A 24,232-nucleotide genomic window follows, 5' to 3' on the forward strand; every position below is an offset into this window, starting at 1 on the left:
ATCATCTTTTAAATTAGAAGAGGTGCATGCAATACTGCATGTGAGAGCTTCGGTACTGAGATGAAGAAGTGAAGGAAGATATATCAGAGAAGAGAATGAATGGGTGGCCCTAAATTGTCATCTCCAACTCTTGTTATCAACTGCTAGAAAACTAGAAAATGGAGAAAGGTATCCTGGTTCGATAAGATTTTATAGAAGTGTTATGGAAAAGAGTTAATAAACCGAAGAAGAGTGGAAAAATATTGCAAATCAAATTGTGTCAAAGTAAATAGCAAGTAAGATGTCTCATCAATTTGAAAATTTAAATAACTGGGGAAAAAGGAATGATATTTTACAATCACGATTTTAGCTATATGAATATCCTCTCTCATGCATTGTGCTCTATCAAGAACCATGATTTTCCTCACTTATCATTGTACCCAGGTGCTGATTGTAATCAGAACACTCTAGCATCATATTTATATTGACATGACAAAGGCTTTTATGTTGGACTCCGACCCTGGTGTGCATATTACACACACCACAACTTCTCAGGAGAGAACAACTGCAATTGTAACCTAGGATGTAATTCAGATTGTGATGTGGACAGGCAATCTTTAAACCACAGGATTTGCAAAGCAGGAGATTCATTCAAATCCCGGGTTGAAGATTGCTTTTACACATGGATGCAATTTGGACCAAGGGATTCATCCATGCCTTTATTTGCTCTGTAAAATTTAATAGACTTATGGTGCAACTCAATTGATCTGAAGGCACTGTTAGAAATCCTGAACCATTCTCGTTCATGACTTCATGTGGACTCTAAGAGCAACAAATATCATCACTGCAGATTCTCTATGACTATCAGGGAAGGAGTTACATGGGATAGATTGGGGCAGGGCACCTGGCCTGTAAACAACAAAATTTACATACAGCCCCATAGGAGCATGGTACCATCAGAGTTAGGTGCCATCTTTGATACCTGAATATGGCAAGGACATCATTGGAAACAAAATATACAGTATTGGATAAAAAATTTACACTAAAGCTGAAGCTTCCAACAAGATATGAAGCCTTTGCACAGGTTAGCAGGTCAGTTGACGTAAGTAGAAATGGGTGGGGATAGTGCAGGCTGCATTTTAGGCCCAGTGGCCATGCCATAAAGAGCCTGCAGTTCTGCAGGGCCAATCCCATTAGGCCATTACTCAAGGAGTGATGCCAAATAACCATAACTACTGGGTCATTCGAAACCTGTTAAATATTTGATTATACTACTATCTTTATCCTAGTGATGATCCTGTCATTCCAAATACTTTTAAGGTTGGGTAATCATTTTCTTTCTATTTGTACAGATATATTGAGGTTTTCCATATTTCAACCAATTATTGGTTCACTGTTTCTGATTGAAAAATCATTCAATTTAATATGACATTGCGGTGTTTACAAAAGAGAACAGAAAACCAAAAAATATAGCATAAAAAATTGATGATATATAAAAATATGAAAACTGAAACCAAGAAACTAGTCAAGAACTCGATCTGCTTTCAACCATGCAAAGGCACAAGGCCCATAGGCACCTTTAATATCATCTAATGCACAAGTCAACTACATCACACAAGCATTTCAATGCATTAGAAATTCAAAAACATAGTAATACTGCAGTCAATGACATCAAGTTTAACACCTCAAATTATCAGCTTCTACCATTTTGTAGCATCTTTCATTGCTTGGATTCACCTACCAAATAGATGAGTCAATGACCTTGAACAAATAGCTGGTTGATACCTGTTATTTTGTGGGCTTCCTCTGATAAATCAACTACTATTTGAGCAGCTATGAAGCATTACTGGATTTGAGTTTTGATGGTAACACAGGAAATTTTCCAAATCTTTCAACTCCTTCAGTTTAAGGTCTTGATGTCTGAGATCAAAGCCTTAACGCAGAGTCGAGGCTTCGTACTGACAAGATTACTTGGAAGCACTGAGACAGCAACCACTAATGATCCATTTGGTACCCCAGAAAGGGGTAACAACTCAACAAGAATAGCCAACTGTATATTTAAATTATGGTCAGCACAAGAATATTTGATATGCATGAATATCATTATATACTAATGTTAACATCCAAAGAGATTTTACGCAGGATTGTTATATACTAATATTAACATCCAAAGAGATTTTATGCAGGATTGAGAATGTGAGCATCCAGTTTTAATTCTTCACATACTAGAACATGTATTCTAACTGTAAAAAAAAGAGGAAAGAAACAAATTTATATACCTGTGGAGCCTTGAGGTCCACAACTGAATCTGGTAAAACATCCTTAACTGCACCAGCCACAACACTGAAGCACTTTTCTCGATCTAATAAATTGAATGAACTAGAATCTTTTGAAGTATTTCTCTGAGTCTTCATCTCAGTCTCTTCTATCCCTCTTCTATTATAACCAACTGCAAACTACAAATGTCAAATAAGATGTAGTGTGGGGAAAAAGAATTAATTCGAACTGCAAGTGTGGCTTTTTCAATTATTTATTTTCTTGCTTTCTTTTCCTTTCTTTTTTTTTTCTTTTCGAGGGGGGTTCACTCATAAAATCTTGAAAATTTCCATCTCAAACATCTTCAAGCACCAAAGCAAAAAATAAGACCATAATTGCATATTTCAGTGAAATAACATAGATGGTGTTTGGTATGGTGGTGTTTCAAGTGGAATGTTTCAGCTTGAAGTATAGTGTTTGAAGCAGTGTTTTCAACCTGCTGTTGACCCAGCTGGTTGAACCGTCACTTGGCCAAGATTCTAGGTCCAGTTTCTTGAAGAGAGAAGGAAGATAGAAGGAGAATAAGAGAAGTTGAAAAGAGAAGAGAGCAATGATCTGGCCGCCCCCTTCACTTATTATTTATACTAAAAATAATAGAACAATACAAAGAAAACTATGCCCTTATAGGGCAGCAAAACATAAAACAGCATATATAACACTCAAAAAATAATAAAATTTAGACTCACAAAACAACTATGGTTCCCACCTCCTATCTAACAACTAATATAAAACATCTATTCAGAAAAACATCATAAAACTGATTAATCTTCAACACTCCCCCTCAAGTTGGAAGTAAATGTCACACATTCCCAACTTGCGTAGATCATGTTCAAGCTTGTTCTTTGCCACCCCTTTAGTGAAAACATCAGCCAGCTGCAACTCTGAAGAGATATAAGGCAAACAAACTTCTCTGGTTGTTACCCTTTCTCTTATAAAGTGTCTATCAAATTCAATGTGTTTTGTCCCATCATGCTGAATTGGATTGTGGGCAATATTAATTGTAGCCTGATTGTCATAGTATAACATCATAGGTTCCTCTACTTTCACCCAAATCTCACTCAAAAGAGATCTAACCCAAAGAAGTTCTGAGACACCATGAGCCATGGATCTATACTCAGCCTCTGCACTTGACCTTGCCACAACCACTTGCTTCTTACTCTTCTAGGAGATCAAGTTTCCACCTACAAAGGTACACACTCCTGATGTAGACCTCCTGTCATCTAAGCATCCTGCCCAGTCTACATCTGTATAGGATTCTAGATTCAGATTCTCATGATTTGAGAAAAGAATCCCTCTGCCAGGGTGCTTTTTCAGATATGCAAGTATTCTCTCAATAGCTTCCCAGTGCTAAACCCGACGTGCATGCATGTATTGACTCACAAGATCGACAACATAAGAAATATCTGGTCGTGTCATACACAAATACAGCAGTCGGCCCACCATTCTTTGGTATCTCCCCACATCCTTCACCAACTAGCCATCCACACCATTAATTCTGTGATTTGGATCAATAGGAGTGTCTGTTGGTTTGGTCCCTAGCTTCCCAGTCTCCCGCAGTAGGTCAAGTACATACTTTCTTTGTGAAATGAAGATCCCATGCTTGATCTTGCAACTTCAATCCCCAAGAAGTATTTGATTTCACCAAGATCTTTGATCTCAAATTCTTGCAGCAATGATTTTTTGAGATCATCAATCTCCTCCAGATCATTTCCTGTCACCACTATATCATCCACATACACAATCAGAATTGACACCAGAGCATCTCTCTTCTTCACAAAGAGGGTGTATGAGTGCCCCTCTAAACCTATCAAACCAAGCCCTAGTTGACTGTTTCAGTCTATACAGAGATTTTCTGAGTCTACACACCTTTCCTTTACTAACATTTTCATAAAAGCCTGTTGGAATGTCATATATACCTCCTCCTGTAAATCACCAGAGGAAAGCATTTTTTATATCAAGTTGGAACAAGGGCCATGAATAGGTGGCTGCTAGAGATAAAAGGATATGAACTGAACTCATCTTAGCTACTGGTGCAAAGGTTTCTAGATAATCAACACCATAGGTTTGAGTATACCCTTTTGCTACCAACCTTACCTTGTACCTCTCTATCTTGCCATCGGCCTTATACTTCACTATGAATACCCATCTACATCCGACTGTCTCCTTGTTTGGGGGAAGATCAACTACTTCCCAAGTTTGGTTTTTGACCAAAGCATCTATCCCATCTTGCATGGTTGTTTTCCACTCAGGTTTGGAGAGAGCCTCAGTAACATTCCTAGGTATAGACACAAAATCTAGGGAAGAAAGAAAAGCACGGTAGGAAGGTGATAAGGCATTGTAGAAAATATGGTGTGAAATGCAGTGGGTTGTACACTTTCTCTTCCCCTTACGAAGTGCAATGGGAAGATCAAGGTCAGTGGGATCAACTGCAACAATGATGCTAGGGACAAGAACATTATCATCAAAAAATATAACAGGCGCAGGCTCAAGAGGAATGCTTGGAACTGTATTTGCCGAATCTGGAGTTTCAGAAGGACTGTTAGAGAGTGGTGTGGGATCAGCTGTAACAATGGTGCTAGGGACAGGAACATTATCATCAAAAAATATAACAGGCTCAGGCTCAAGCTCAAGAGGAATACTTGGAACTGTATCTGCCGAATCTGGAGTTTCAGAAGGACTGTTAGAGAGTGGTGTGGGTTGAGGATGTGTGGAGTCAACCATCATATGCCGGCGCTGATATTTCTACGAGGCTGCTTGTAGTGGCTTAGGTAATGAAACTGGAGGTGCAGGTGCTAGCTAAACTGATGGAGATTCTAGCTAAACTGATGGAGGCACCAAAGAAACAGGAAGAGGAACAGATTGTGAGTTCTCCTCCCCAAAACTCTCCCCCTGAGGAGAACCACTCGAGAAGAAGGTGGATTCAAAGAAGGTAACATCCATAGTGACAAATCTGCTCCTCGACACTAGGTCATAACAGTAATACCCCTTCGGTTCTGAGCATACCCAAGAAAAACACATTTCTTGGCCTTAGGATCCAATTTCTTGCAATGAGGGCCAAGAATGTGAACAAAGGAAACACAACCAAAAACCCTCAGAGGTATATCAAATATCTCCCCACCTGGAAAAAGAAGACTAAATGGCACCTTAAACCCCAAAGTCCGTGAAGGAACGTGGTTAATCAAATGCATGACTGTAAGAACTGCATCTCCCCAGAACTGCACAGGAACTGAATCACACACCATAAGACTCCTTGCCACCTCCACAACGTGTATGTTTTTCCTCTCAGCAACTCCATTCTGTTGCGGTGTATATGCACAACTACTCTGATGAACTACACCATGTTCTAAGAGATACGTGGTCAGGTCCTTCTCAAAGTACTCTCTGGCATTATCTGATCTAAAAACCTTAGTTCACACTCCAAATTGTGTTAAAACCATATGGTGGAGCTGTCGTCAAGGTTTAAAATGTCAATGTCGATGGAAATGTCGCTTACCAAAATATAGGACATATGTCGGAAATGTCGAGGGGAAATATTGTAAAAATTAGAGACATTGTGGAAATATTATGAAACATATGGAAATATGCAAAGATATTTTGTAAAATGATAAAAGAAGCATTAATACATATTTCTAGACTATTATCTTATTCCCAACCATTATATAAAGCTAAAAAACTAAGATCAATAACAAATTAGTACATGACGATTTACTGATTTATTATGCATTTTGATGTTTTTACAAGGTTATCTGATATTTTCTTTTCTTATTTTTAGTTCTGATTTATTATAAATTCTAATATATTTATTTCACACTAGTAAATAGAAATACATTTATTCTGATTTTTTAAATATTAAGGTTATAATACATTATACTTTATTATAAATTTAATAAACTGATTGTCCTTTTTGTAGTATTAAGATTATGATAAATTCTGATTTCTTATAAAACTAAATGAATTTATTATGATTTTTAATACTAAATTTATAATAAATTATGATTTAGTATAAAATTTATTAAATATATTCTGATTTTTTATATTAAATGTAGAATATGGTTTATTATAAAATTTAATAAACATTTTCTGATCTTAATAAATATTTTAAAAAATACTAACTACTTAATATTTTATTACTTGAAAAATATTTTATGTTTTATATTATAAAGTAACTAACTTATTCTTTTTTTTATATTTTGTTAATTCTTTTTATAAATATTTTATTTGAAATATTAAATAGAAATATTAATGGAATAATCTATATTAATATACTATATTATATTAATATAATATACTAATATATTATATTTTTAATGTACACTAGTCGACAGATGTCGACATCTTGTCGACATAATAGGAAAAACTGTAATTTTTGGGTTATTTGGACCGATTTGATTTCGGAAATGTCGACCGACATAATGTAATTTTTATATTACCATCCATTTTCATGTCAGTGAGTCTCGACATCAACATATGTCGGGCGACATTAGCGACATTTGGCGACATTTGAAACCATTGTTGTCGTACCAAGTTAGGAACCTCATCACGTGATCTCATCAAATATATCCAAGAATATCGTGTATAATCATCTACAAACAATAGAAAGTAATGGAATCCTCCCATTGAAGGGATAGGATATGGCCCCCATACATCAATGTGAACAATATTAAAAGCAGAAGTACTTCTTTTATTACTTGGTTTAAAAGACTGTCTACAATGCTTTCCTAACTGACAACTCTCACACTCCAAAGTAGATAATTAAACAGAGTCAAACAACTTTGGGAAAAGACATTTCAAAGAACTAAAAGAAAGATGTCCCAAGCGATTCTACCAAAGCATAATCTGGTTCACTGACTCTGACCCACTACTACTGTTGTTGCTAACATGATGCCCCTGATGTCTTGGAATCTCATCCAGAAGGTGGACGTCATTCACTTCACAACCACTCTCAATCATCTTCTTTGACTCCAGATCCTGCAAAACACAATTACCAAGAAGAAAGGTCACGAAACAATTCAATTTTTTTGTCAACGAACTAACAGATAGTAGGTTGGTATGAAGCCTAGGGGCATATAAAACATAAGACAGAGTTATATCATTGGTCACTCTAACTGTTCGCTTCCCAGCAATGGGCATATGTGAACCATCTGCTGTAGAGACTCTGTCTCTACCAGAGCACAACTGATAGAAACTGAAAAGGGTAGGGGCATTAGTCATGTGCTCAGATGCTCCTAGGTATATAATCCAGAGGGGTCCCTCCTTACTTGAAGTGGATGCAAGATTTGCACTTGCATATGAACTACCTGTATTTGCTAAGGAAGTGGTGTAGTTGGCTCCTGCATTCTGTTGTCCATTTGGAAGGCTAGAGCTAGGTGAATCTTTTTTACTCATAAGCTGTTCAAATCTCTCCAATTCTCTTCTCACTGCTGCTATTGCAATGGATTCCCAATCAGTTTAGGAAAGAGGGTCTGAAGAGTCTCCTGAAGTAGCTACATTTGCATTTCCCTTCTAGTTTCTTATCCGAGCATGCATAAGATTTGGATGAAGCTTTCAACAAGTGTCCCTGGTATGCTTAGGCTTCTTGCAATGATCACACACTAAATCCTTCTTATCTTCCCTTCTAGTCTCACTACTCCCCCTGTCTCCATTCGGCTTAGGTTTTATTGTACCAACCATAGCCGATTGGTCAATCCCAGGCTGTCTCAGCATTACATTCCTCCTACTCTCCTCTCCAGAGACAAAGGCATAGGCTTGAGAAAGTGTCACACCCTCCTTAGAAAGAATATACTGCCTAGCAATGTCAAATTTAGGATTCAACCCTGCCAAGAACTCAAAAACCTTATTCCTCTCTACCAGTTTGTGATAAGTTGTTGCATCATTTACACTTTCCCATACCACAACTTCTGAGTTTTCAACATGGAGAAATACACAGCAAGAGGTTTTTCTCCATGTTTCATACTTATCACCTGATTTCTTAACTGATAGGCTCTGGCTTCATTTTGCTTCTGAGAGTAGCTTTCAGTCACTCTATTCCAAATCTCCTTACCAGTATTAGCCCATAGGAATTCTTTTGCAATATGAGATAACATAGAATTATACAGCCAGGACATTACCATGTAATTCTCCTGCACCCATCGAGGAGAGTCTGTATCAGGTTTTTTCTCCTCCCCAGTGAGATACCCTAATTTTCCACGGGCACCAATAGCCATCTTAGCTGATTGTGCCCACTCCAAATAATTTGTACCATCAAGTTTTACTATAGTAATGATCCCAAACCCAAAAGTATCACTACTACCTCCAACACCCAGTCCCACAGTACCGATAGATTTCATCTCAGTATTTTAACTCTCCATCTTACTTCAAACAGTTCAACAGTAAGAAAAAAAATAGATTGGAGACCTTCAAAAAATAATTTAATATCACACACAGAAACCAACCCTTCCGGAAGAAGAAAACCCTAGCAGGAAAGAAATCTCTCTTCTCCCCATGCCTCCCAATAGAAAGAAGAGTGAATCGATCACTCCGGGAGGCTCAGAAAATTCCAGAAACCAAACCGCCCTCTTCAGAAAATCAAAAGAAAACTAACAATACCTGGGCGCCCAAGATCAGATCAAAAACAAAGAGTCCAACTTTTGTGGGACTCTTCCCCATACTCCAGTTCTTCCTAATTTTGATGTTGAACAGTAGATCACCTTCCTAATGACTAGATCCCACCAAAAAATCCAAGAACTGGGCAATCTATAGTAGATCGATCAGTCCTTTACTACTTCATGCAGTCAGTTGATCTAGGCTGCATGATAATGCTTCAAGAAACCCTAGTCGATGCTCTGATACCAAGTAGAAATCAGTTGAATTAAAAAATATGAAAGAAAAGTAGTTTCTTGAAGAGAGAAGAGAGAAGAGAGAAGGAGAATAAGAGAAGAGAAGTTGAAAAGAAAAGAGAGCAATGATCTAGCCGCCCCCTTCACTTATTATTTATACTAAAAATAATAGAACAATACAAAGACAACTATGCCCTTATAGGGCAGCAAAACATAAAACAACATATATAATACTCAAAAACATAATAAAATTTAGACTCACATAACTATTGTGGTCCCCACCTATCTAACAACTAACAAAAACATCTACTCAGAAAATGGTAAAAAATGTTGACTTGGTCAAAAACCGTCCAACCCGGGCAGTTGGAACGTTGACCCATTCGACCTAGTGACAAGGTCATGGTTGCACACTAAATGTGTATGCAAACCTCAAGAGGCCATAACTTTGTGCTCTGATGTCCAACTGAGGTGATCTTTGTCTTGATTTTGGGTAACTTTTCGAGACCTATGTGTCATGCCCTACTATTTTCACCAGAAAACCCCTTTTTGGCCTCAAATCGAAATTTTTGATATTTTTACAAATAAAAAAAATTAAAAACATAAATTAAATATAAAATAATGCATATGTTACATGTAGAATATAATTATACATTATTTATTGATAAAATACATGTTTATACATAACTATACACATATATGCATATAAATACATATACATGTGTATGTATTTACATATTGCTGACATGGCACAGTCTAACCCATCTGACCAGATGGCCAAACCGGTGACCCGCAACCCAGAGGCAAAAACAGTTCAGCCTCCATGTTGGTGGTTTGAAGCTAATACCAGAGAAAAAGAGACATTTTGACATGAAACATGAAATAAAATGTTTTATCAATGTTTCAAACACAGGCACCATCAGGCGCCACAAATAGAATAAAGGAAGCGGGAATACCCTTCAGATTTAAGATATGCCATTTTGATGTTTCTTCCAATGCCCCCTATTTGTGAAACCTGATGTAAAAAGTGGTGTTCCCAAGTAGAATAAGTTTTTTTATAATTGAAGTTGAATTGCCTATGTGACACCCTCAATACTAAAATGCTCTTCAATAAGGAAATTTGCATCTTTTTACTTATTTGTTTGTTTTTTTGCATTTGCACGTCTCTATGCACATAGAAAACCAAAACATTCAAGATAAAAACCTGAAACAAAATACAAGATTTTGGCCAAAAAGAAAATGTTAATTGAAACAAGTATCCCAAAGAGGGATGTTAATGGGCAGGTTAAAGGCTAAACCCAGCTTGTGGGTTAGGGTTTTGGTTCTTTAACCCAAGTCAGGTTTGTGTTTTGGCTAACCCGCCCTACTATGTCATAATACCCTATAGGGTTTTCTTGTAATTTGTTGACTTCTAACTCCACAGCCTTAAAACTTAGGATTCTTTTCATGTTTGTTTTGATTTATCTTCTTTCACTAATGGAGAAAGTGACACCCTATAAGGTCAGGTCGGGTTCAGAAATTGCATGTTGCTGAGTCAGGCTAGGTCAGGTTCGAATGGGAACATTTGAGGATCGGGTTAGGGTTGAGGCAAATATGTGCCAACCCAACCTGTTAACATCACTAATCCCAAAGATTGACCTTCCTTTTTTTTCATATGGCATGTCTATGCCTACACTAATAATGTTGCCACATTTTTTATGGATAACAGTTCTGAATTTTATTAGTAAAAAGATTAAATAGTAGAATGTGCAAGCCTACAACCCCACCAACGTGGCTAGCCTTTGTTAACCCCCTCTTCTAAATCCATTACACTCTTCCCAACTGGTGGATCTATCCTCAAAATATCTGATTTGTCAATGCCCCTTCTTTTTGTCAAACTCTGTAGTCCATTAGCAGAATGTGGCATCCATGTAGCATTTGTCAATGCCCGCCTAACTTACATGGTTACCACTTTGAGCTAGTTCAATATTCATTTCAAACATGAAGTTAAATATTAGTGTTTTTTTCTTGTGTAATAGATTATTCGGTTGATCTATTACAACCATTTATATGAAGTTTTGAATCTTAACTCATTCTGTCATGAAAGTCTTGAATCTTAAGGTTTACAGGACAACTTCAGAACGATAACCTTAGTTTCTTGGCTTTGTTTAATGATTTGGAACAAGACAATAATTTAAAAAGGTGTGCCTATGCTTCTTTTATCATTTCACAAAATACCATTCTACATTTATGCATATTTTACAATGTTTCAACCATATCTATAATTTTTACAAATCATATGCACCTTGTCTACCCTTTGATAATTGATATAATTCTTTTTTCCTAGAATATGTCAAACATATGCTTCAAAATATTATAGTATTTAAAAAACAAGAAGTCAATTTGCTTGGCAATTTTTATCAGTTTCTTTTCCAAGGCATCTTTTCAGTAACCATTAGAAACTTTATTAATTTGTGAAAAAGAATGATTTTCCATGCACCCTTTTGTAGGCTATTTACCTACCTCTCATTTGGCTTTTTATTTTTATTCACACAATTAGTTTGATAGCCTCCAACCAAAATTAGTTTCTTCTAGGAAGCTCTACCTCTTGAAATGGACTACAGGGAATGAAGAAGAGAGAAGAAGCTGGAGATTGATTCAGGTATATTTTTTATTATCCTTTAGGTCTCAAGGGGCTATTTAACCTCTGTATATTATGCTTATCATGCCAATTACCAGCACATGGCAGCCGACTCGGGTTAGCTATGATGACATGCCTTCCTGGCATAGACAAACTTGATAGGAGGTGCTCCATGAGATATCTTCAGTGAGCTGCTTGGTTGAGGACCCCGAGCTTGAGATGGCTGGGTCTGGATCTTAACATAGTTCCCCAATGGAACCATCCAACAGAATAGTTGGTCCCTATAGACTCCTTGTCTGGCCAATCGTCAAAACATATTATTGGTACATATAAGTTCATCTATAGTATAAAGCAGATATTTGCTTTGGGTTCCAGGCAGGTCATAAAAGTCAATCCAAAGACCATATAGCATTTATATGATCAATACTTGCACATGCAAAGTTCAAAGTATCAATACGTATCAGCCGATACGTATCGTGCCGGTGGCTTCCCGATAGGGAGTGTATCGGGGTTCTGGCCGGTTCAGGGGGTGGAGGAGCCTTAAACCGGCCCCCCTGAACCGGTTTTGAAAAAAATAAAAAAAGGGTTGAAAACACTATCGATATCGCCCAATACGCCTCTATCGGCATATTGGGCATATCAATATTTTGAACCTTGTATACATGTGCATGGAACATGCTCTTAAACTAGTCTTGGTAAAAGGACGTGTAGGTGGAATTCATTGCATGACTGCCTGTTTTCTCATGGTTCAAGAATAAACAATGGTTCACCAATTCCTTATGATATCAACAGTAGAGAAATAAGCATAAGTAGCCGATTTAGTCAACATTGACCAAAACAATACATGTTGACCAAATTTTTATTTTTTTAACTCGTTAAAATTTCTGTCATGGGTTTCGACACTAAAATATGTCTGCAACACTTAGAACATATCTTTGACTTTTTAAAACCATCAATCATACTGTCACATTAGTATCTATCCATGTGCATATGAACTGATAAATAATGATGGTACCTTTACAGGTCTTTCAACATTGTTTTGTTTATCATCCAAGAATTGTTGGACAAGTTTGGACACAACTCTTCGTAGATCCATCTCATTGAGACTGCAAGTTGCTTGGATAGGGAGAATACGATGAATCCAACTGCACCAAAAAAATGACATATAACATGACACTGGAATAAATTTAGAAAATACTATTGGTAAACAACTCACACATTACAAGTCATGAGATGTATCAAACTAATGAATACCAATAATTGATTTCTCAGCAATGAAGTGCAAGTATCAAACTAATGAATACCAATAGGTAGATGATGTGTTCAATAAATTCAAATAACAAATATATAATCACACCCATAAAAAAATATAAAAAAATTTCTTTTTTAAAACAATAGAAATAATAATGACAAGAAATTTTCAAAACATGCAATCTATATTATATGTATAATACAATTGGGTCCACATCAGCAGTTTCTCTTCTATGTGTTAACACCCTCTCAGTTTCTTTTGTCAATTAATTTATGACATAAATACAATGAGATTAGCATCAAGTGTCCTATTTACCTTGAAAAGTGAAACAAGTTGTGCCCATTAAATCTTTTTCGAGTTTTGAACTCCCAAGTCTCACTACTTCCTTAAATCTCTCTCCAATCTTCTTGTCATCAACTACTCAATTAATTTCCATATATAGTAACATAGAGCGTTCTGACTAGGGTGGCGTTTGGTAAATCTGAAGTCTAAACTCTAAAGTCCAAAAAGCAAAAAAAAAAAAAATCTCCAACAAAGCTTTGAAAGTATGTAGTAGAAAAAAAAAAATTTTGCTTTTTCAGACATCTGAATACAGTGGAGTTGTTCAGTGATCTGAATGTTGTGACATCTGAAAAGTTTGCATTTTACAAATTTACCCCTCAAAATCATTATTTAAATAACAGCAAATAAAAATTATTAAAATATTATGATATTATAGAAAATATTATGAAATAATAAAAATGATAAAATATTAAAAATTAATAAAAAAAGTCTAATGTTATAAATAATATTATAAATATTATAAAATAACATTAATTAAACAAATATTATAATATTTTACAAAATAATATTAATTATACCGACACCAAAAATGGTCATGGGAAACCAACAATTGAAAGCCCTTGTATAGGATGACAACAGTACCAGAGGTGCCAGTGGCCTTTGATACACATCCAAGACGGTAGTCAGTGAGTGATTTGGTTGCCTATCAAGCTGTTGTACCTTCAATGTATGGCAATCAGTCAAAGTCTATCAATCGACTGTTGTCCCTTCTTTTTAGGTTCAAATCGGAGTTAAAGGAACACCAATGAGCATGTGATCAAGCATTCCAAAAATGACAATAAGGAGTTGTCGTCGCTGGAGAAGAAACCCATCAATTTCTGTCCATGTTGCCATCATTGGAGAAACATGAAATGTGAAACTTTCAGGAGTCCATCTAGAATTTTTCAGGAACCCATTGATTTCTGTTCATGTTGCTGCCATTGAAGAAACATGAAATGTGAAACTTTCAGGAATCCAGCTCAAATATTTCAGGAACCCATTGATTTCTGTCCATGTTGTTGCCATTAAAGAAACCCATCAGTTTCATACTTTCACCTGGTTGCTCTCAGTTTCTTCTTTAGATTCTCAAATATTTCATCCAGCTCGAATTGCACAAATTTCAACGGATGAACATGAAGTAAAGCTAAAAGTTGTTTGACAAGCAGAGCTAGAAGCAGCTGAAGGGACATCCACTGGTATTAAGTTTTTGATTTTCATAAAGGGCACAATTGGTATGTGATTTTCGTCCGCTACCTCTGAATGCACTCGGAGCTAGTTCAATCACTAAATGACTCATAGGCATTTTTGGCGTTCAGAGGATCAATTTGGAGGTGTAGCCAAATGACCTCCAACGTTGAAAAAGCAAATTATTCAGTGTTCGGAGGCCGATTCAAGAAAATCTTAGGAAAATTGTCCATGTCTCTAATATTATATATTCATCATATTAAACAAAAATAATTGTGACAAATGAAAATTATTGCTGTTAATGATGGAAATGGCTTAAATCAAAAAATAAAATAAAAGAATTAAACTAATGGTGAGAGTAGTGATAGAATTATGGCAATGACAGGAGAGAGTATTAATGTAGTAGTAATCAAAAACCAAGTTTTATGATCTCCCCCCCCCCGATTATATGAATGTGCAAATGACATCAATTAAACTAAATGGTGAGAACTATGTGTCGTTTGCCAAATCAATGGAGGTTTTTTCTCAAATCCAAAGGGAAAGTGAAGCATGTGAGAGATGATAAACCTTTAGCTGAACCTTGAGGGTATAGTGAGTGGGAGCAAGAAAATGCTCAAATCATGACATAGTTGTGGAGTAGTATGGAATCAAAAGTAAGTGTGAATTTTATGTTTTTAGATACAGATAAAGAAATATGGGACCATGTTAAGAAGCTTTATTCTGGTTCCACACTACAAGGGTGTTTCAAATCCTTCAACACCACAAGTGTTTTTTCATTGAACAATGAAGAGACCGAGTCAGAGGATCATGAAAGTCGAGTATTGGAAGCATCTGCCTTGACAGAAATCCAGATTTTCATGAGAGTTCTGATACTGAAAATTTGTTCCTGGAGGAAGAAAATGACATCACATCAAAAAACTTAACTCTACCACAGCCTTCTGAAGCTGTTCTGTGAGCGAATAGGGAAGAAGTAGGCTCTGGTGGCGGAGGTAACAGTCAGTACCCATCTACACCTAATCTTGTTTCAGGGACTCAACATACATAGGGTATTCTGTTGGTGGTTTCTAACTGCCCACCTGTACAAACAAGAGTTACACCAAAGAGGGATATATGTACTAACAAGGGTTAAGCGGTCTCTCCACAGCTGATTAAACCTAACCTTGTTCCCTCGGAAATTGGTAATTCTAGGTCAAGTGCCAATACAACTGCTCTAGCTCCAAAGTCCAGTGTTGAACCTCTCTCTCCAGGAATGCCTGTCATTTGTTTTAAGGCTACTGATGAGTAGAGTGGAGATGAAGAGAGAGTAGAGGAAGCTTTTCATAAGGAACAAGGGGAAATAATTTGGAATATGGTGTGCAAATCCTTTGAGGAGCTTGTAAGTAAGGAGAGAGGGATTACAACAAGTCATGGGGAATTTGGAAACCAAGACAACATTCAGCTTGAAAGAAATTTAAGTGGGGAGATTGGAGAGAATAAGGGGGACTGGTAGTGGAAGTGGCAGGGGAGATGGGGCTAAATCTAAAAGAAATTAATAATACGATAGTTTATTCCAAGAAGAAGGGGAGGGGAGGCAAGGACATATGAAGAAAAAAATGACAGAAGTAGAGAAATAGAAGTCTGATGTAGTGAGAGACTTAGAGTTTAGTTCAAAGGGGGAGAGAAGGAAGAGATCAAAATAAAGGGTGGGTGATTTGGGGTAATTTTTCAAAAATTGTCATGAAGATAATAAGTTGGAATGTTAGAGGATTGGGGAGTGCCACGAAAAGGCAGGTAATAAAAGATTTGCTAAGAAAGGAAAATTCAAACATCGTGTTGTACTATTATTTAGAAACAAAAGTGGTAGATATGGACAAAAGATGGGTGAGAAGTGTTTGGAGCTCTAGAGGACTAGGATGGTCCTTCTTGCCTTCAGAGGAGCATCTAGGGGTCTAGTAACTATGTGGAAGAATGAGGTGGTGGAGACCCTGGAAGAATTAATTGGTCATTTCTCAGTCTCTCTAAAGTTTAGCAATTTGGAAGATGGATTCATGTGGGTTTTGTCAAATGTATATGGTCCTAACATATATATATAATAGAGAGAGAGAGAGAAAGAGGTGAAATGTGGAAAGAGTTATACGAAGTCAGAGGTCTATGGGATGGACCTTGGTGTCTGTGGGGAGACTTTAATGTAGTTAGGTTTACAAATGAGACAAATAATACCAATCAGATGGTCTCTACCAGTATGAGGAAATTCAATGAGTTTATTGAAGACCATGCACTAAAAGAGATTCCTCTCCAACAAACTTTGTTTACGTGGTCAAATTTTCAATACCTCCGAATTGGATAGGTTTATCTTCACCCCTGAGTGGGAAGAACATTGAATAGGGTTGATGACTAGGGCCTTGCCAAGAGTCACTTCAAAACATTGCCCAATAATCAATTAGTATTGGAATTAAGGCTTTTCCCAATGGCCCCAAACCGTCTAGATTTGAAAATATGTGGCTTACTCACCCAAACTTTGTGCACAAGGTGGCTGAATGGTGGAATGAGGAAATTGGGGATGTTAGTTGGAAAGGAGTTAAATTCCATGGGTAAATACAAAGGCTTAAATGCAAATTAAAAGAGTGGAATAAAGATCATTTTGGAAGAATAGAGGAGAGGAAACTAGGAGTGGTATCCCAAATTGATCAAGTAGATGATAAGGGAGGCCAAGGAATGTTAAGAGAGAAGGGTAGGATCTTGCGTCAAGCTTTAAAGGAATTGGAAGAGATTTTGCTTAGGGAGGAAGTTTGTTGGAGGCAGAAATCGAGGCATCAATGGATTAAAGAGGGGGATGGCAACACTAAGTTTTCTCATGCATTAGCCAATGGGAGAAAAAGAAAGAACGTTGTGGAGAAATTAGAAGTGAATGGTGAAATTTTGGTCAACCAAGAAGAGATCACCCATGGTTTTGTGGATCACTTCAAGCAATATATAAAAGGCTGAACAATGTTGGTTTTAGGGTGGAAGGACTAGAATGGCCAGATTGGATACTAAAATGGCAAGAATATTGGAAAGAAACTTTGATTTGGAAGAAATAAAGGAAGTTGTCTTTTCAATGGATAGATCTAAAGCTCCAAGTCTGGATGGATTCACTATGGCGTTCTTTCAGGATTGCTGAGAGATAATTAAAGTGGATTTATGGGCAGTTTTTGAGGAGTTTGTTGAGGAACACTTTATTAGTCCAAGGATTAACTCCACTTTCTTAGTTCTGATACGTAAAAAGAGAGATGCCACCCAACCAAGAGATTTCAGACCCATCAGCCTGGAGACAAGCATCTATAAGATAATAACTAAAGTATTGTCACTAAGGTTAAAATTAGTCTTACCCAACCTGATAAGCCAATCCCAAGGGGCTTTTTTTTCAAGGAAGACAGATCACTAACCAAATCCTGATAGCTAATGAATGTGTGGAGGATTTTAAGAGGGAAAAAGGTTTTATGTGTAAACTAGATTTGGAGAAAGCATGTGATATGGTTGATTGGTCATTCCTCATAGAAATTCTGAGGTGTTATGGGCTTGGAAAGAGATGGTGTGGATGGATTGAAGGCTGCTTGAAGACTTGCCATTATTCAATGCTAGTTAACAGGGTGATCAGAGATTTTTTTTCTAGCTACCAGAGGGTTGAGACAAGGGGATCCACTTTCTCCTTGCTTATTTACCTTGATAGTTGAGGTGTTCAACATGCTTATCTCAAGAGCTGATGGATTGGATCTTTTTAGAGGTTGGAGGGTGGGTAGTGCATAGTCCTTAACAACTACAAAATGAATGGAATTAAAAAGAAAAGAACAAAAAATGAAAGAAAAGCAAGAAATTGATAAAAAAACATAAAACAGAAAGAAGAAGAAAAGAGGGGAAAATTAGAATATATATCAAAAAATCTCAAAGAACTAAATTAGTATGCAAGCAACTCACAGTGGTGCCTTTAGACTTCTAGAATCCAAAGAACAAAATATGTTTGACAAAATATCAACAGTGTTATAAGAGCTATTCCTTGGTATGGTTAAGAGAAGTAATCCACTCCTTGTCAACTTCACTAGTGAAAGAACCTGACTGAATTCAACACCTATCTTAGCAGAGAATGAACTAGTTTCTTTTGAAATTCCATCTGCATTCAAAGATAAGTAACGGTCATTCACTACCAAGTACAAATCAAAATTTGGAATTTCACATAACCAATTTTCATTTGAAAAAGAAAGTTCATTCATTTACAAAACTACTACCAGAATCTCTTATGGTGTCTCCATCCTTTGTGCTCTCAAGATTATTACCACCTTTCCCATTTCTTTCCTCTATGCATACTTTTCTTCTTTTCGCAGCCACATTTGCATCCAAGACTTCCAAACATTCAGAGCTACTACCACAGCTCTGAGACACAATAAACTGCACAAAAATCCAAAAGATAATGGTACCAAAGTAGCCTAGTCTATCATAATACCATCTGGGTCTCAACCAAATCTGATATACATTTAAATAGAAAATCTTAATCTTAGCAAAATCCAAAAAAAACAAAAAAGATCTTCAACTAGAATAAGAACAATTTGCATTCTGAAAAGTAATAGTTTGATACCATATTTCCAAAATGAAGTGGTATATTTCCAATGAAGCCTTCTGAAAATGCATTAATCATTGCAATAAAAATATAAGAAATAATAAGTAGGAATCTTAATACCTCTAATAAGTGCCAAAACTGCAGAGTGGGAGCATTGCTTGAGCACCAAATTCAAATGTGTTGGACACAAAAGCACCTCCTAAGTGTGCAACAATACCTACTTTTTTAGGAGCTGAAAACGCTATCCGTTTGTCCAAAGTTGAATTTGAATTTGATCCAGTTAAAGGTGATCCAAATTCAATCAATTATTATTTTATCGAATATGGATCCACCCCTATCCAATCTGTTATGGCCCAATTCAATTCAATGCTTATATATAAATGTTTATATTGTATCTATTGGATGATGATGATGATAATGATCTATTAGTAAAATTGGTTTGAATGTTATATTTTTACCTAAGAATCACAGGTTAAATTTTGTGCAAGTTAATTTCAATTCATTCTCTTCATGATATATACAATATCAAAGTCATTCTTAGTTCATTTTATTAAATAATAATATAATTTTTTTTATCATTTTTAGTTTTATTTGTTAATGTTGTTCAATATCTGATTGCAATCCAAATTCAATTCTAATCTGATATAGATAAGACTCAAAAAGAAGGTGAGCAATTTATTAAATTCAATTCTAATCTAAGCAATATAGTAAAGACCACAAGGAATCCATCTGAAGGTGCACTTCAGCAAGGAAACTAGTTCATGAACTTGAAACAGAAGGTTAGCAAGTTTCGAAGGACCTTCCATCTGCCCTTTGGCCCATCTGATGTTTTTTTCTGGAGTCACCTTCAACAGTTCAACTGCCAAGGAACTAAAGTGGAGTCTATTGGCAGTCCTTAGAGCCTCAAGAAGTGAGCAGGTCTCTGCTTCCGAAACATCAGATATTGTGGTTGGACCACCGTAAGCCCATAATATATGAACATATCACTATTTAGGTTCCTAAAGATGCCACTAATCCCTGTTGCAGAAGGGGTTTCCTGAGATTTCCTAAAGCAGCAATAGACCTGTAGGATGAAATCACTATCCCATCTAGGGAGGGTAAAAACAAGAGGGGGGTTTGCAGGAGAGGTAAGCAGAATTTCCTAACAGTTTCTTTGTAAATCCCCAATGTTGAAACCTGTAAACATTTTGGTGGGAAGCATCCAGGAGTTGACTAAGTTCAGAATCTTAAATCTTAAACTCACAAATGAAGAAAACCTGTTTTTGAAAATTCTTCTGTTTCTTTCATCCCAAATGCCCCACCTCACTGCATGGATGACTGCTTTCCAAAAGAATCTTCCTCTTTTTTCCAATTAGGCCATTGGACAATGAACTGCACACAGAGTTAGGAGTCCAACAATAACTGCCATCATGAGTTGAATCCAGGAAAAAAGTTGTCAAATGTTTCTAGGCTTTTAGCAACATAACAGTTTATAAGAAGATGGCATATAGATTCCCCGTCCCTATAGCATAAAACACACACATGGAAGGGGGAATACATCTCTGCCCCAGTAGTTTCTTCTGCAAGATATCAAGTGTTCAATTTGTGACAATCTACGAAGTGCCAAATCCTTTTGTCCAGGAAAGGAGTGGGGGGGAGATGAAGGCTTCTGAAATTGAGGTAATTAGTGAAGAGATCATAGAAATTTCAGTATCTCTCAAGGCTCTACAGAAGTTGAAGTTGTAAGAGTGGGTTCAATCATCCCTAAAGATGGTAGAGGTAGGGATGGCAATTTTCCCCATCCCCGATGGGGACCCGGCTTCCCCAAATGGGGACGGGGATTAATAGGAATCCCTGATCAGGGTCGAGGTCGGGGATGGGAATTGAGGCCCCCGTCCTAACCCCGACCCCCGATTATATATAAGTAAATTTATTTTTCAAAAAAAAATACTGTTATCTTAAAAAATTTCGGGGATTCAGGTCCCCACGGGGAACCCATCCCTATCGGGGATCGGGGATGGAGGACAAATTGTATCCCTGATGGGGATCGGGGACGGGGACGGGGATGGGGTTAATTTCAGAATCAGGGTCAGGGACAGGGAATATGGTCCCCGCCCCGTTGCCATTCCTAGGTAGAGGAAACAAGTGTGCGTTTATCACGGGCAAACCTAAATAAGGAGGGGAAAGACTCTGAGAGAGGTTTACTGCCCCACCGAAGGTCAGTCCAGAATCTAATTTGGTTCAAATTTCCAAGTATAAATCTGGTTAAGGGGGTCAAGGTATTTATAGTTGGAAGGATACCTTTCCAAGGGTTGGCAAGGGAATAGCTCAGCAATGGCTGAGTGTCACCCCTTTCAAGACCATTTCTACCATATTTACCTCAAATAACTGAGGTCCATAGAGATCCCTTGTATCTCCAAATCCATTTTCCTAGTAGAGCACAGTTCCTTTCAGAAATATGACCAAGAACCAGGCCACCTTCCTTCATTGGATTACATATGTTTTCCCAGTTCACAAGGTGACTCCTCTCTCCACCTCCCTCCAAAAGGAAGTTATGTTGAAGCTGTTTTAACTGACTCCTCACTCTAGCTGGGATTTAAGCACTGAAAGATAATAGGTCAGGAGGTTTGAGAGGGTGTCTTTGGTTTGATTAGGGTGAGCCTCCCCCATGAAGATATAGCTTCTCTTCCAAGACTCCAGTTTTTTTCATACTTATCAATGATTGTACTACCAGATAGCTTATGTAGGGATTACAGCCCTTGTTTCCAAAGAAAGAGTGCAATCTTGACTGTTTTACATGTTCTTTGTCTATGACAAGACCTGTTCACATGCCAGGCTTCAGACTCAGCTCATGAACATTTTACACTGTTTCAGGGGCTCAGGCTTCAGGCCAAGCTCATTCAAGTTTTGGCAAAAGATCAGCCCGAGGCTAACCCATGAACAGGTCTAATGGAAACTCTATACCAACACATCACTAATTGGAAGAAAACTAAAAATAACTCATCCATTATTTTATTTCAAATCATTAGAGACTACAACCAAAAGCATTTAAGTAACTTCGTGGTTAACCAGGTTGACTAGTCAGCCCAGTTAATGCTTTGTCATCCTAGGTGACCACATCATGAGTATTACTATTTACCAACTAGTGATACAGTCAGTCTATCCCCCTACTGACTAGTTGGTTGACTAGTCAATCATCACATTGACAGCACTGTTTTAAAGATGTTAACTTTTAATTCGAAGGAATCAGGGTTATTATGGAATAATGATGGAATTGCCCAATTCTAATTTATACACAAGAACCACCAATTTGAATATACATTGTTGTGTTTCCATCAAAAGCACGCTACTGTGACAAATCAAGTTGCAAGAAAGAAAACATTACAGAAAAACAGATAGTCCGCTCCAAGGAAATAATAAAGAAATTTATAGAGTAACAAACAAAAAAGAAACTTGATAAAAACCTTTTCAAGGATGGAAATAGCTTCTTTCGTGGCACTTTTCTCCCGCTCTGGCAAGAAAAACAGAAGTATCAAAATGCCATTTTCTCAGCTGGATTGAGAAAGGAAACAGCTAAAGAAACATCAAGTCGTAAAAAGCAAAGCAAGTTGAAACAAACAACGGGAAGAATGAGAAAACAAGGGTCTCACTAATGGGGCAGGTAATGAGGAACCCGGAATGCGAGTACTCCAAAAGCGAAGAGGGTGCGTTGTAATCGAAGCGAGGGATGTTGATAACTGCTGCGTGCTGCTCCCACGGCGTTAGACCCTCCTCCCTTCCTTCGGGGCCCAACCCCGAATTTGGTTCATTCTCCGCCATCTTCTTTCCTTTTTGAGTTTTTACTTCTCCTTTCTGCAAACTCGATTTTCAAAAGCTCGGACTTAGAGTTATATCTGCATGAGCCCTAAATCGGATGTCAGTCAGTTTTTTTTTTTTTTTTTGTGACGCTAATATCAGTCAGTTATTTGAAGGACTGTCCGCTTCACCATAGCTTATCTAAGCGCTTCAAAGCAGCTGAACCTGGAACTGAATCCCCTGGACGGCTGGACCCTGCTAATCTGCTATATAACCGCTTCACGCAGCGGCTTCCGGCTTTCCGAGGTGACCCCACATGAACAGTCAACAGTCAATATGCTATACTAGTCGAATTCGGATTTGCGTAACTCGAGGTGAACCGACATGAACAGTAATAAATTCATGGGCCTGGTATGGGCTTGGTTCAGAGGAATAGCATCCCTAAATGGGCTAAGTTGGATAAATCCATCTCAATAATTATTTTTGGGTTATGAATTACTTGATAAATTTATATTAGTGGATGGTTGAATAATTGAATTGATCACTTAACATCCTTTATGATCAAACCGATAGAATATAAGGTCTCTGTGGTTGGGTTTGGACGTTGCATGCTACCTATTCCGCACCCCAAGTTCCCTTGTATTGTGAATTATATAATACAAAAATTTGTTTTAATTTTTACTACTTTTTACATTTTTAAATTGAAATTACATATATTTTAGTTTTATTAATAACTTTACTTTTATAATTATCTTTTGCAATATGTGTTAAGTGAAATAATATTAGAGTAAAAAAAGCATTGAAACATTTGGATTTAGAGAGAGTTCATCCAAGTCCAACCTAAATATTACTTTGGGTCATGTATCGTTATAAAATTTTTATGATTTTTATTAGTTGAATTTTAAGTTAATAAAATTATTTTTAAATTAATAAACTTTAATTATTTTTAAATAGAATATAAATAGATTTTAAAAAATAATTTTAAGACTAAGAGCTTTTTATTAATTTATTAATAATTTATGTTATTTTAAAAACATTAAATGGATTTTAAATTTTATTAATATCATTAATAATATTATTTTATAAGTTATTGTTAAATAAATTTGCATTGATTTTTATTATGTTAAGGTGGAATTTAAATTCATAAAAATTATTAACTTACTAAGTTAAATAAGCTATTAGTTAAATTAAGTTAATTTTTAAAGATTTTTAATAGTAATAAAGTAACTTTTATTACTTTAAAATTGTAGAACAGTAGAACAACTTGAGATGTAGTTTTTTATTTGATACGATAAAGGAATCATTTTTCATAAGAAACTAATAGAATAAAGGGGCCATGTATAATACCTTAGTATGGGTCATTGATTAATGTATGGGGCTAATATACCATGTAAGTCATAAAA

At 36.6% G+C, this 24,232-nt stretch overlaps 1 protein-coding gene across 2 annotated transcripts; it reads right to left on the reverse strand.

Annotated features, from left to right (window-relative positions):
- Positions 1-1,501: 1,501 nt before the first annotated feature.
- Positions 1,502-23,071, reverse strand: LOC104606974 (uncharacterized). Of its 2 annotated transcripts, none has more exons than XM_010272440.3 (7): positions 22,685-23,071; positions 22,499-22,545; positions 18,727-18,886; positions 18,419-18,611; positions 12,743-12,872; positions 2,259-2,435; positions 1,502-2,029 (listed from the first exon to the last, which is right to left on the reverse strand). In XM_010272440.3, exons 1-7 carry the CDS (start codon positions 22,851-22,853, stop codon positions 1,880-1,882), a joined length of 1,026 nt encoding a protein of 341 aa, XP_010270742.1. In that variant the 5' UTR covers positions 22,854-23,071; the 3' UTR covers positions 1,502-1,879. The 2 variants fall into 2 exon arrangements, with proteins under 2 accessions (XP_010270742.1, XP_010270743.1); XM_010272441.3 differs by lacking the exon at positions 1,502-2,029 and adding an exon at positions 7,121-7,263 and having other exon boundaries at positions 2,295-2,428.
- Positions 23,072-24,232: the final 1,161 nt, after the last annotated feature.

This window comes from Nelumbo nucifera, chromosome 4 (assembly GCF_055504915.1).
Source record: "Nelumbo nucifera cultivar China Antique chromosome 4, China Antique-T2T, whole genome shotgun sequence".
Taxonomy (NCBI): domain Eukaryota; kingdom Viridiplantae; phylum Streptophyta; class Magnoliopsida; order Proteales; family Nelumbonaceae; genus Nelumbo; species Nelumbo nucifera.

What these genes read in the sequence shown, in the direction of transcription:
- LOC104606974 (XM_010272440.3), bottom strand. Translation starts at nt 22,853, where the DNA reads ATGGCGGAGAATGAACCAAATTCGGGGTTGGGCCCCGAAGGAAGGGAG. An exon ending in AGACACCATAAGAGATTCTG is followed by an intron (nt 18,612 to 18,726) that starts GTAGTAGTTTTG and finishes CTTTGAATGCAG; the next exon opens with ATGGAATTTCAAAAGAAACT. An exon ending in TGGACCTCAAGGCTCCACAG is followed by an intron (nt 2,030 to 2,258) that starts GTATATAAATTT and finishes TTAAATATACAG; the next exon opens with TTGGCTATTCTTGTTGAGTT.